This window comes from Anopheles arabiensis, chromosome X, assembly GCF_016920715.1.
Source record: "Anopheles arabiensis isolate DONGOLA chromosome X, AaraD3, whole genome shotgun sequence".
NCBI lineage: Eukaryota > Metazoa > Arthropoda > Insecta > Diptera > Culicidae > Anopheles > Anopheles arabiensis.
Genome location: NC_053519.1, coordinates 16713618 through 16726776, shown reverse-complemented (window position 1 = coordinate 16726776; position 13159 = coordinate 16713618). Strand labels below are relative to the sequence as shown.

Sequence of the window (13159 nt, the reverse complement as noted above, 5' to 3'; positions counted from 1 at the left end):
TTATGGGGCGTGCAACATACGATCCGCACAACGTTGCACCGTTTGCGGACCCTTTGCTTGGGAGCAAGAGGGGACGTATTAGAATTTCGATTAAAGGTAAATTGCATACAGCCGAGTGTAACCGGCACCAGTGCTGCCGCAACGCTCCGGTGGGCATGCAATCCATGCAGGCAAAGTAATCATTTTTGATAATCGAATGTTCTCTTGCTGAAAGCTTTGCTTCTATCTATTTTGCTGTAAGACAAACACCGACCATCTAGCCGGAGCTGGGCGCCTGCAGGCTATGCATAGTGATGTTGAAAATGTTGCAAATGTAGTTGCTCGGATTGGGTTTGCGAAGTTGCGCACTTTTTCCTTGAATCCAATTAGAATGCGGAACTGGCCAGTGAGAGACCTAAAAACAAACCCTTACCGGTCCAGAAACCTATCACAAACACATACCGGTCCGGTAGCTGATCATGAACCCATAACTACGGGAAACCAATAATAAAACCATACCGGTCCTGGAACCGATCATGAATCCATACCGGTCCTGAATTTGATGATGAACCCATACGGGTTCTGGAATCGTTCATGTACCCATCCGATCACGAACCCATACCGGTGCTGGAACTGATCATGAATCCATACCGGTCCTGATATCGATCATGAACCCATAGCCACCATCCATACCGTTCCTGCAATTGATCATCAAACCATACCGATCCTGGAACTGATGATGAAACCGTACCGGTCCTGGAACTAGTCATCAACCCGTAGCTCCCTGGAACCAATACTCAATTCATAAACCAATACTAATCCTGGAACTGATGATGAACCAATACTGGACTTGGATCCGATCATGATCCCATATCGGTTCCGGAACAGATGATGAACCCTTACTGGTTCTGAAATCGTTCATGAACCTATACCGGTCCTGGACACGATCGTGCACCCATAACAGTCCTGGAACCGGTAACTAACACATAAGGTCCTGGAACTGATCATGAACCTAAACCAGCCTTGGAACTGGTAATTAACCCATAACGACCCTAGAACTGATCATGAACCTATATCAGTCTTGGAACTAATCATGAACCGATACCAATCCTAGTATCCATCATGAACCCATACTGATGCTGGAACTGATGATGAGTCCATACCGTTCCTGGATCCGATCGAGAACGCATAACGTTCATGGTATGACCATAAAACCATAACGATCCTGGAACTGATGATGAAACCATACCGGTCCTGGAACTAATCATGAACCCATAACTCCCTGGAACCGTTCATAATCCAATACAAGTCCTGGAACTGATGATGAACCCTTACTGGTCCTGGATTTGATCATGAACCCATATCGGTTCCGGAACTGATGACGAACTCTTACTGGTTCTGGAATCGTTCATGAACCTATACCGGTACTGGAGCCGATCACGAACCCATACCGTTCCTGGACCCGATCACACACCCCTACCGGCCATGGAATCGATAATTAACCCACAAGGTCCTGGAACTGAACATGAACCTACACCGGTCTTGGGACAGATTATGACGAACACACAACGGTCCAGAAACGGACCATGAACCTATATCGGTATATCGGGCGGAAATAACTTCCGATTTTATTGCTTATCAGAAGTTATACCTAAACTTGTTCCGAATTCGGTCCTGGCCCGTATCTGGAACCGATACAGTTCCAGTTCCATACGACAAATCATAACATGTGCAGCGTGTGAATAGCGTAGAATTTAGCGTAGCAAAAAAAGGGTAGGGATTCTGGATTCGGGACGAAACATGAACCTGGTATGCAGCCTTAGAATATCGTAGCAATTTCAGCTGAATTTGTACAGTGATTTTAAACAATTTTGATCAATCTTTAAATAAATTTAGCTACATAGCTCATTATCTTTTCATTATAAATTTAAATTTAAATGTCAAACGAATAACATAGCCACAACTTAGGTGATACCGCCTGAATTTTCAAAGCGAAAAGGATTAGCAGTCTTCTAACATTGGCATTGCGATAGCTGGAATGATACAAAGCATGCGATTGTAACTGTTAAAGCATACTGCATACATCCAGACGCAATCATAAGACCGTAAAGCGACACTTTAGCCCAAAGGTATGCAATCCATTCCACAGAATCATCTTATTTAAATCGGATTTGCCGTTGATTGTGTCCAGAAGAAGAACAAAACCGGTTTCAGTTGACCGCACGCTTGCTCAAGCGTAGCTCTCGCTGAAAAGAATAAATTTGACCCATTATGCTAAGCTTCTAATTCACTTAAAAGATTAAAACTCTCTCTCCCTTTCTCTCAGGCCCCACTAAACCATATTGCCTGTGCCTTAATTTTCCATAACCGCAAAAGCGCTTCGTTTCGCTTCCATTCACTCACCTCAAATAGTGACCAGCGCGAATAAACAAACAATAATTGTAACAGCATCCTTGCAGCAATCACAAACAAACCGTCGGCACAAGGAAAAAAAAAGACGACGGAAGCTGGCTGAAAAATATCATAAACTATTCTAGCCCTGCCAGGTGCCCGCTGTTGTCGCCTCCCTCCAAAAGCCGACCCTTATTAACATACAAATATTTCCTAATGTGTTTCCACTGCCGTGTCGGCGCTGGTAGAGCACTAGCAAAAAAACAAAAAAAAAAAGTGTGAACTACCTTTTTTTAAGTTGCTTTGCCTTCTCCAGGCCTGGTCTGGTAGACCTGCTGCTGTTTCGGCAGTCCGGGCACGTCCACAAACGTCGTCCACGGGTGTCATCCTTGAACCGGGCGCTACAATCACGTACACACACATTGCCGCCAGGATGTTGAAGCAGACCCCCGGTTTCAATTGGTTGCAAAGGTTGACGCTTTTGACGCTTCCCCGTAGAACGCGCGCTTCCACGGAAATGGAAAACGACAGCAATAAAGGAAGATATTTTGGCCTTTATTATTCCCAGGCGTACTGCCCGCCTTTCCACCCTTGCCCGCGCCAAATGGGCTTCCCGTTCGCACCCAAGCCGCCCATGCAACATCCAAACGACGCCCTGTTTTCTTGACTTTTTTCTGGCAGCACTTCCAGATAAAGCAACCCCTCTTTTTTAGTAAGCATGCACTGTGTGTGTGTATTTTTTTTGCTTCTCTCCTAGCTTTTGACAACACACACACATACACACAAAACGGATCGGGCACGAGATTGTGTGCACACCGTTTATGCTCAAGATTCACCTTAATCCGTTGATTTTCGGCGCATTTCCTGATTTTATGCTTCCCCTTACCGTCCCCACGCGCTTCTTTCCCTTCCCCAGTCACAGCTTAATCTGTGAGCAGGGCACACACACACACACATATCTTCGCTTTGTATGTGTGTGAGTGGAGCACATGGATGGCATGGAAATCCGTTCGAACGCGCACTCCTCTTCGCCGCTGGCAACTTCCATCGCCAAAAAAAATGCGCTTTGGTTTTTTATTTCCGCTTCATTTTATTTTGTTTTTTTTTTTTTCATGTTTCTTCACTGTCTCCTGTGCCATCGGCTGAAGTCGGCTTCCTCCTCCGGGAACCATAAAATTAGGAAATAAACGCCACCGCCAAAATGTTTCCCCCTTTTGCCTCGACCGGAGTGAGCGCGCCGTTGTAAAGCTATACGGCGAAGAAAGAAAAGAAGTGAGTGAAGAAAGAGGTGAAGAAGGGGGAGGAAGGGGGGGAGAAAACATACCATAGCCATACCGATTGGAATTAGGCTTCCGCCCGTTACGCGCCATTCCCGAAACATCCCACGCTCTTGAATTCATTTCTAATCTTTCGCAGATGGCTCAACGGGCGGGCTCGATCGCGAAGCGCTCTAACGCTTCGGAAACCATTTTGAAACACGCACAACCACGTACATTCCTGAGATGGCTTCCACTTCTAAATGGCCGGTACGTGGAGTTTTAAATTCCCTCTTGCCAACCCGCTTTTCCGGGTTTGGCAACTGTTTTCCTTTTCTTTTTTTGCAAAATGGGCCACACTGGACCGATTCGAAAGACCATGGGGCCGTCCCGGACGGGAATTTGTTGCTTCCTGTGGGTGACGGGGTGAGTGCTATATTATTGCCTGCAATTTACGATTGTATAAGTTTGTGCGTGTGTGTGGTTGGTGTGGTAAAAAGAGATGAAGAAAGAGGGCGAGAAAACCCCCTGAACGTAACGCATTTTGATCCCAGCGGTGGCGCGTTTCTGTCGTCGTCGCCGTCTTGCCCTAGCGAAGCAGTATGCGGCGGGTCGGGGGCAGACAGGAAGTTCGATTTGCTTCGAGCGCTGCTCTGCATAAAAAAAAAACGCTTTAACTGTAGGCGCTTTGTGCTGCAATCCTGTCACACAATAAGCCTACATTCGCCCGAATGTATGCAATCCCAGCCCAGCACCGAATGCGTTTGCCGGTGCTATCGGTGCTGGCATACCTGCAGGCGCCTTTGTAGTCAGGCGCCATCCGGTTCGGTGACAAACCAAAATCCGGTGTGCAATCCGCACGACAAAGCCGCCCCTTTTTTAACAGCCTCTCGTTTGACGCTCTTGTATGTGGCACTTTTGACACCGGTTTGACAACATTTCTTTCTCGCATAATGTTGCGAGGTAAGCTTCTATTGATTGCAACAACAACAACAAAAACTCCTTGTAACGCTTCAACACTTGCCCCAAAATAAGGAGCAAAAAAGGAACTCATCACATGCAAGCGTATCGGCACACATCGTCAACAGAATTTTGGCGTACGCCAGCACAAAACTGACAGTTTGCAAACGTTTGAGCGAAACGGGGGAGAAGCACTCTGGTACGGCGAAGTGAACACACACACACACACACACACACACACACACACACACACACACACACACACACACACACACACACACACACACACACACACACACACACACACACACACACACACACAAAAGGATCAAGTCTATCACCATCCGAACGGCTCGCATCTCCTTTCCGGTGCAGTTCTCGGTACGCCCGAGCGCTCGCCATTTCATGTCATAATCTTTGGCACGTTTGAAGTGCAGCCCAACCTGGGCTGCAAGCGGTCCCTGTGCAGGGAGCGCTCAAACGTCCCGGGCACGCTACAGATAAGACACGTGACCCGCTTGCCCGGTTGCACATAAAGAAAGCAGCATGGCAAAGCAAGGGAAACCGGTGGTTAGCCTTCAAGTATCCGATGCACAGCAGCAGCAGTAAAAAAAAGAACGACTACACGTTGAACGGCGATCGATCGGTTTGCCCGTGTCTCGACACCAGGGAAGTGGTACGGCGCTGGTGGTAGGAAGGCGTGTGGCCGAGATTGTTATTCCTGCGCTGTCAACTGGAAACATCAAAAGTACTCTGTGCAGTGGAAATGGCTAGGTTTTTTTTTGTTTGGTTTTCGGAGCTGAGCTGAGATTGGGACTGCCAGGGAACCATTTCCGTCTGAAATGAAGCTACCAACTGTGTGTGTGTGTGTGTTTTTGAAGCAAAAGAAAAAAAATGAAGGAAAAGCTTGGTCTCAGTGTGCAAACGCGACAAACCAACATAATTGTGGAGCGGTGGTTTTGCTAATTTCCCCCCGTGTTTACTTTACTTTCTCGCCGCACAGGACACGCGCATCTGACGGACTTTAACATTGCCACGCGGCTACCACCGGACGGGCTCGCCTGCAGCATGTCCGGCACCAAGCCGTACATGGCCCCGGAAGTATTTATGTGTGCCTTAGAGGAAATAGGTAAGTTTGCGATGGAGAGAAGGGTAAAAAAACACACACACATACACAATGCAACCCTTTTTTTGTCGACGGCCTTCATGCTGCTGGCTAATGGTTTCGCAATTAATAATAAACCTCCGCTCCGGACGCTTTCATCGCGATGATGAAGCGATCCCCACGGGGCACACAGCAGTACAGAGCAAACTCGACCGACGCAAACGAAGAATTATGTACAAAACACACACATACACACATACACTAGTGATGTGCTCTCTGGAACGCACCCACGACTTCGACCCAACTCCGGCTAACGCTGGTCCGATTCCGACTTCGGCAAACTTAGGAATCAATAGTTGCGCTGGAGTCGTCCAGAGTTGGAGTCGGAGTCGTCTGGATTTAGTGTCCTCTGGAGTCTTCTCAAATCAGAGTCGGCCGGAGGCACGTGCTCTTCTTGAATAGGTATTTTTCTAAGAATAGCGGCTCGATTCGACCGTAGTCAGAGCAGAAGTCGGAGTTGGAGATGAAATGCCTGACACACAAAAAAAATCCACCGACTGCAGTCTTCCGACTAAAATCCACTGCAGATGACTCCAAACGACTCCGGATGATTCTGAACGATTCTGGCTGACTTCGGACAACTTCGGGCAACTCCGGACGACTCCAGATTACTCCGGACGCCTTCGAATAACTCCAAACGACTCCGACTCCGGACGACTCGGAATGGTTTTCGACGACTCCGGATAACTTCGGACGACTCCGGATGACTTCAGAGGACTCCCAATGACTTTGGATGACTTCAACTCCGGAAGAATCCAGAAGACCCTGGACGACTCTGAACGAAGCCAGACGACGACTATGGATGACTTCAAACGACTGTGAACTACTCTGAATCACTCCGGACGACTTCGGAGGACTCCGAACGTCTCTAGATGACTTCGACCCTAGACGATTCCAGTCGACACAGGGTGACTTCAGACGACTCCAGATGACTTCGAACGATTTCGGATAACTCCGACTTCAGACGACTCTGAACGACTCCAGACGACTCCGAACGACTTTGGATGACTCCAAACGATTGTGGACCACTCCAAATACTCCGAACGTCTCTAAATGACTTCGACTCAGGACGATTCCAGCCGACTCCGGGTGACTCCAGACAACTCCAGATGACTTCGAACGATTTCGGATAACTCCGACTTCAGACGACTCTGAACGACTCCAGATGACTCTGGACGACTCCAGATGACTCCGGACGACTTTGGATGACTCCAAACGACTCCGACTCTGGAGGACTCCGGATGATTTTTGAAGCCTCCGGACGATTTCGAACGACTTCGGATGACTTCAGAGGACTCCCAATGACTTCAGATGACTTAAACTCCGGAAGAATCCAGAAGACCCTGGACGACTCTGAACGACTCCGGACGACTCCGACCGACAATGGACAACTCCAAACGACTGTGGACCACTCCGGATCACTCCAGACGACTCCGACTGATGCTGGACGACTTTGGAAGACGATTCCAGTCGACACCGGGTGACTCCGGACGGCTCCAGATGACTTCGAACGATTCCGGAGGACTTCAGACTTCAGACGACTCCGAACGACTCGGGATGACTCCGGACAACTCCGGACGACTCCAAACGGCTATGGACACCTCTGAATCAATACGATCTGAAGCGACTCCGACTCCAACTGACACGTGATGACTCCGGTCGACTCTGGATGACTCCAACTTCAGGCGACTCTGACCTCGAACGACTTCAGACATTTCCAAACGGCTCCTGATGATGCTGGGCGGACCTACTTGCCAGAGTTTGCATCGACATTTTACCAACTTTTCCCATCCCTACCACACACACACAGAGCAAAAAAAATACCATTTATAAAACCATTTCCCTTCCATCCTGAGAAAGCGGAAGTGAAAACAAAAACATGCTTTCACTCCGTCCCCCGTCGTTCAGCAAACAAGAGGCAGTGATCGTCGTTTTCAGCTTTCCGAAGGAGAGTGGTATGTAGCTCCGATGGAAGTGTGCGTGTGTGCCAATAAACCATTAAATTATTCCGCCTCATTAAACTGCACCTCCCTAACCGACCGACCATGGGCACAAAACCCCCGAGTGAATAAATCGCCCGCTTCCATGGGAGTTGTGGTGTGCGGGATGTACTAAACCCCCTTCCCCACCCTACCCACCCACCGGGCCGCTCTTCAGACATGAAGACACAACGGCACCGCACCACACAGCCTGTAGCAGATCGACCCGAAGAAGGCGCGGCCAAAAGCGAAACTACCCAATGCAAAATGCACGTTACGTTTCGCGCTGTGCATACCTTGCAGGCGCGCGGGTGCACGGTGCAATAAACGGTGTATGTTGCATCGAACGAAACATGCGGCAGCATACATGTCACTTGCTAACCAGAGCGCTTGTTCCTGGCTCAAAACCAGGTCAAGTGTTTCCCCCATGTGCTCCTTCCTTCTCCCAATAAGTAGCATCCTTAAAAAAAGCGTTAATGAATGTCCTTCTTTTTCTTGTCTTTGAACTTTGCTTGTATGCAGCCGGCTACAGCTATCCGGTCGACTGGTGGAGCCTCGGTGTGGTCGCTTATGAGCTGCGGAGCGGCGTCCGGCCGTTCGTCGTCCACTCGTCCACGCCGCTTGCCGAGGTGAAAAACGTACTGAACACGCAGCCCCACTATCCCCGCCACTGGAGCGACCACTTTGTCGATCTGCTGTCCAAGGTGAGCGGTCCGTTTCTGTATTACCATTTGCATACCTTTTTGGGGCGACCAGACTGCCTCAGACGCCTGCAAGTAGGCAGGATGCATGGCAAAGTATCGGGGATTTCTGTTTCTTGTTGAATTGACACTTTTTGTATTTTTTCTTCTTTCTTCACCCTTCCCAAACAGCTGCTGAATGTGCATCCGGGCGCGCGGATCAGCACGCTGAAGGAGCTGCACCTGACGAAGCTGCTGCGCGGCACGGACCTGGAGCGGGTGTTGGCGAAGCGCACCAACCCACCGTTCAAGCCTTCCAAGGACCACCTGAACTGTGACCCGAGCCTCGAGCTGGAGGAGATGATCGTCGAGACGAAGCCGCTGCACAAGAAGAAGAAGCGGCTGGCGAAGCAGCGCTCCGTTCACCGGGAGAACAGCGACCAGCTGCACAGCCAGCTCGACACGCAGCTGCTGAAGGAGTTCCTGGTGTACAACCGGTACAAGGAGCTGAAGCGCAAAGCGATGGAGGCGAAGGAGTCCGAATGGCAGCAGGAGCTCGACCAGGCGATGGCCAACTCGCACGTCTCGAGCCCGGCCGACCGGGCCCTGTCGCCGATCAGCGAGCGCACCGAGCAGGCGTCCGGTGTGAGCAGCATGGCCGGCTCGACCGACGGGCCGGTCGAGCCGATCCCGGTGCCGGGCGCCGCCGGGACCGCCGGCCGCACCCCGGACGGACCGATCGACTACATCGACCGGACGCCTTCGCCCAAGAGCAGCATCTAGCAGCACCAGCAGCAGGGCGACTCCTGCCACATTATCTGAGCCGCAGCAGGAGCCGCGGCATTTGTGGCCCACACAAACACACACATTGACCCACTCCCTTTAATTGGCTTGTGATATAAGGTACACCGCCCGGTTTGCCGCCGCCGCAGGAAGAGACTGACATTCACCCCCACCGCTCGACAACTCGACGCACACAACACACACACACGCGCGTAAGGGAATGCAGGAGGACGGGCGGCCGGTCTGTCGTCCGTTCCCTCTCCCCCCCGCAAATGGGCAAGGCAATCATTTATCAAACCGTGCTGCGACGGGCAGAAAATGGAGCAGCGCACAAAACACGCAACCACTGCGCACACTTTAAAGCTGTGTGCATTTAGCTTGTAAGCGAAACGAAACGAAACGATAAAGAAGAAAAAGAAAGGTGGTGCTCAGTCCCTAGTCCCCACAACACTATGACACTTTTGCCTCACACGTTGACGCTCTCTTTCGCGCACACTTTTGCACTGCGTCCTGTTTAGAGAAAACGAATGACTCATCCACGGTGCAAGCGTCAGTCAATTTCCCGCAAAACACATCGATAGCACTGCGCCCGACGGGACCGATCCGGTACGGCAATTGTGTAGTTTATCACACACAAACACACCCACACACAACACCCACACATGCGATGGTGCTTTAACCCGTCCTGTGCAGTGGCATCATGGCTGTAGATGCACGTTTTTGCACTCCCTACCAGCTCCCACACAGCGTCCTGTAGATCAATTTTACACACATACCCGCCCACTCATGCCATGCCGGCTTCTTTGCAAATCGAATCGAATAAATCACCCCACGGCCGGTGCCGCTTGCCTACCTTTCCGGGCGCAATGACACGGCCGACAGCAGCACTGCAGCTCTGGCCCACGGAGCGCATTTAATTAACCGTAAAGAACACAAACACACCTAACGTGGGAAGAAGAAAAACGAACACGAAAAAAAACCCTCGAGCTAGCTACATGTATGTTAGTCTTGTGAAAACTGCTGTGAAATAAAGAAAAGTAATGAAAACACACAACAACAACAACAACAACAACAGCGGCTAAGATACAGCGGATGAGCTTTCAACACAAACAAGCACGCTATTTATGCGCCGCTAGACAACCCCCGGTAACGGTAAGTATTGCGGCGAAAGGCAGAAAAGTTTCATGCGATGCGGCGTGCCTACCATGCAGGCGCCGCTTGGGGTCTGCCTTGGTGCGATTTTTTTGAGGTGCTTTGCGGAAGGTTTGTTTTCATTTTGCTGTTTTTTTTTTGTTGTTGTTCTTCTCTTTCTGCATGGCTTTTGCGTGTACATTTCTCATTACGCTCGCAGCACCGTACAGCAACAGCATTGCTCCCGTCGTGGACTGCACCGCTGTTCGCAGCCGATTGCCGTCCGGCGGGGGCGTATTGATTGCACTTTCGCAAATCAACTGTTCGGTCGCTGTTGCGTTGTTGAGTGGCGGTGAGTTGTACCGTGCACACACCTGCCTGCCCGACACAAAGTTGCGCCTGCATGGTATGCACACCGCTCAGCTACGTTGCTGGGTTGGTTTGTAGTCGAGGAGTTTTGACGGGTTTGTATAACAAAACAAAAAAAAAACTACATGCAACAATGGGGGCACACTTCCAACGCAAACTCCAGTGTCCCGAAGGGTGCTGTTAATTGAAACCCGAAACCAATACGCAAACCAAATGGTGCGGTGCATCGGTTTCAAACGTGTGTCAGGTACGGTCCCAGGAAGCAATCAGTGATTCCGTCCGAGCCACCTGTCCGACGGCTCTGTTGGAAAGTTTTTGCTTTTGCGAATGTAGTTGGTTCGTTTTTGTTTTTTGTACGTTTGCCATTTTGGTTTGCGATGAGCTACGCTATGGTGCCCGATATTCCCCGGCAGCATCCGAGCTCCACCGGTGAGCAGTGCGAGCTTGTACGAAAATCAGCTGCCGGATGCTGCCCGGCCATCTGTGTACACAGTGCCGCCACACGGTGGGAAACTCCAGCCCGATCCGGACAGAAACCACGGTACCTTTGATCATCTTTTAAATTGATTTTCATGATGATTCCCATCGCCCCAACGCCACCGGATGGGCGGTGTACGGTCGAATCGCAACGGTGCAGCCTTTTTCCAGCACTTTTCAACGGGAAGGGGGGTGGGGAAGGATCGAGTAGGACGTCTCGACAAGTGATTGCAAAGTTTAGTGGAAACTTATTCCACCCCGCTGCACTGTGCACAATCGCACAACTCCGATTTCACGCTCGGCGGCCGCCCGCCATGTATGCAACCGGTGGCGCCCGCATGTATGCAATGGTTTAATCAAATGCGTAATGCGTAACCGTTCAACCGGCACCGGCTTTATTGCAATGGCAGGGTAGGTGGGTGGGAAAGAAGAGGGGGGAGAGGTAGTAAGGGAAGGAGGAGGAGCAAGGGGAATGCTGTTGCTCACCTGAGGCAGCAGCATTGCATAAGCGATTTAATTCAATTTGCAATTACAACCGTTCGTTACGCTGCGGGAAAATTATCTTTTTTTTGTGTTACACTTTTTCACACAACTGTTATCGAAACATAACTTTGTGAGGTTGCAAAATTCAACAGTAATTCAGCGAAATTATTTTATGCTAAATCTCATGTAAAAAGATGATAAATTGTTAACGTTCCTAGACATTCTTTCCGATACATTTATGATGTACACCGTAGCTCAGCAAAGCAGCAAAAAAAATAAAATGCAAAACGTGATATTTTATCGTTCAAATAAACCGTATAGTTACTTATAAAATAAGAATATCTGCTGCAATCAAATGGTTTCACAATGGCAATCGCTAAATCGATCGCAAGCAATGAACCGAACGATCCAAATTGGCGCACGGCACGCTCAATCAGCGGGCTAATCGTGCACGGGATGCAGAGCATGGGGCTGCAAAAAGGTCAGCCCAAGGTGAAGCTGCGAGTGCCAGCTCGCGCCCCCTCCGCCTCCCCAACCCCCCGCCCCCCTCAGGTCAAGGATCAATCAATCCAGCGGCTAATGCTTTAATTCCACCATGATAGCGTGCCTTGCTGCTGGGAAGTTTGCAGAGCGCTTCCAATTAGAGAGCTACACACAGACACAGCGCAAACAAACCTGGCCAGTCCTGGCCCCTAATGCACTAATCAAAGATTCCCTCCCCTCGAACCTCGTCATGGGCACCACAAACACCGACACAGCTGATGCGATTGGTAGGGACTTTTCGGACAAATTCCGGGCGACTTGGCGGGTCGATGGATAACCGACTATCATCGCGCTGTTCAAGAGCGTCGTTTGGAGCATTGCGACCAGTAACAACACGGTGTCCCTCGCCCAAAACTCTTCAATGCACTGTGTCTGTGTTTGTGAGGGTTTGGTACTGGCCAAACAAAATCTCGACCTGCTCCAGCTCAATCTCATCAGACGTTGCCACCCAGCAACAGTGTGGCTTGCCTGACCGCCCGATCGTATAGATTTCGGGTCAGCAGGTTTATTTGTGTTTGCTTATCTACCCTGCACCGAACACAGTCACACAGGCACACTCCCCACACATTCCCCGTGCCGTGTTGGTTTAACCCGCCGTCCAAAGGATCCGGAGCCTGCGGTGTAATAACAACAAACAAAGTTCTGGCCAGTTTGATCGGCTTTCGCTGATTAAAAACGCACCTTTCGCTCGCCGGACGCTATATGTACCATATCGAGGATGGGAATCAAGGGGGGGGGGCGTACTAGAGCCGGAGTGGGTGACCGTTGACCGTTGGGGCAGAATTGTTTACCTTGTTCACAGCCCGTGCTGCGACAAGCTACGGGCTGCACACCCGGAATCACTGTTGCGGGTCGTCCCGATCACCGGCTTGATTGAGGAAATAGGGTTTCGTACCAACATCTAAAGCAAATAAGCTCTCGCCGCCAGGGGTGGATTTGTTTGCCTTCAGCAAAGTGTGGAGC

The 13159-nt window shown here is 50.2% G+C and overlaps 1 protein-coding gene across 1 annotated transcript in view; it reads left to right on the top strand.

The window, feature by feature from the left end:
- LOC120906502 (serine/threonine-protein kinase 32A) overlaps window positions 1-10414 on the top strand; it is a 77113-nt gene extending 66699 nt beyond the window's left edge. Inside the window, exons 8-10 of the mRNA XM_040318233.1 lie at window positions 5590-5715; window positions 8253-8434; window positions 8603-10414. Of these exons, the coding sequence (XP_040174167.1) occupies window positions 5590-5715; window positions 8253-8434; window positions 8603-9193 (899 nt within the window). The 3' untranslated portion in view covers window positions 9194-10414. The remainder of the gene's footprint in view (window positions 1-5589; window positions 5716-8252; window positions 8435-8602) is intronic.
- Window positions 10415-13159: the final 2745 nt, after the last annotated feature.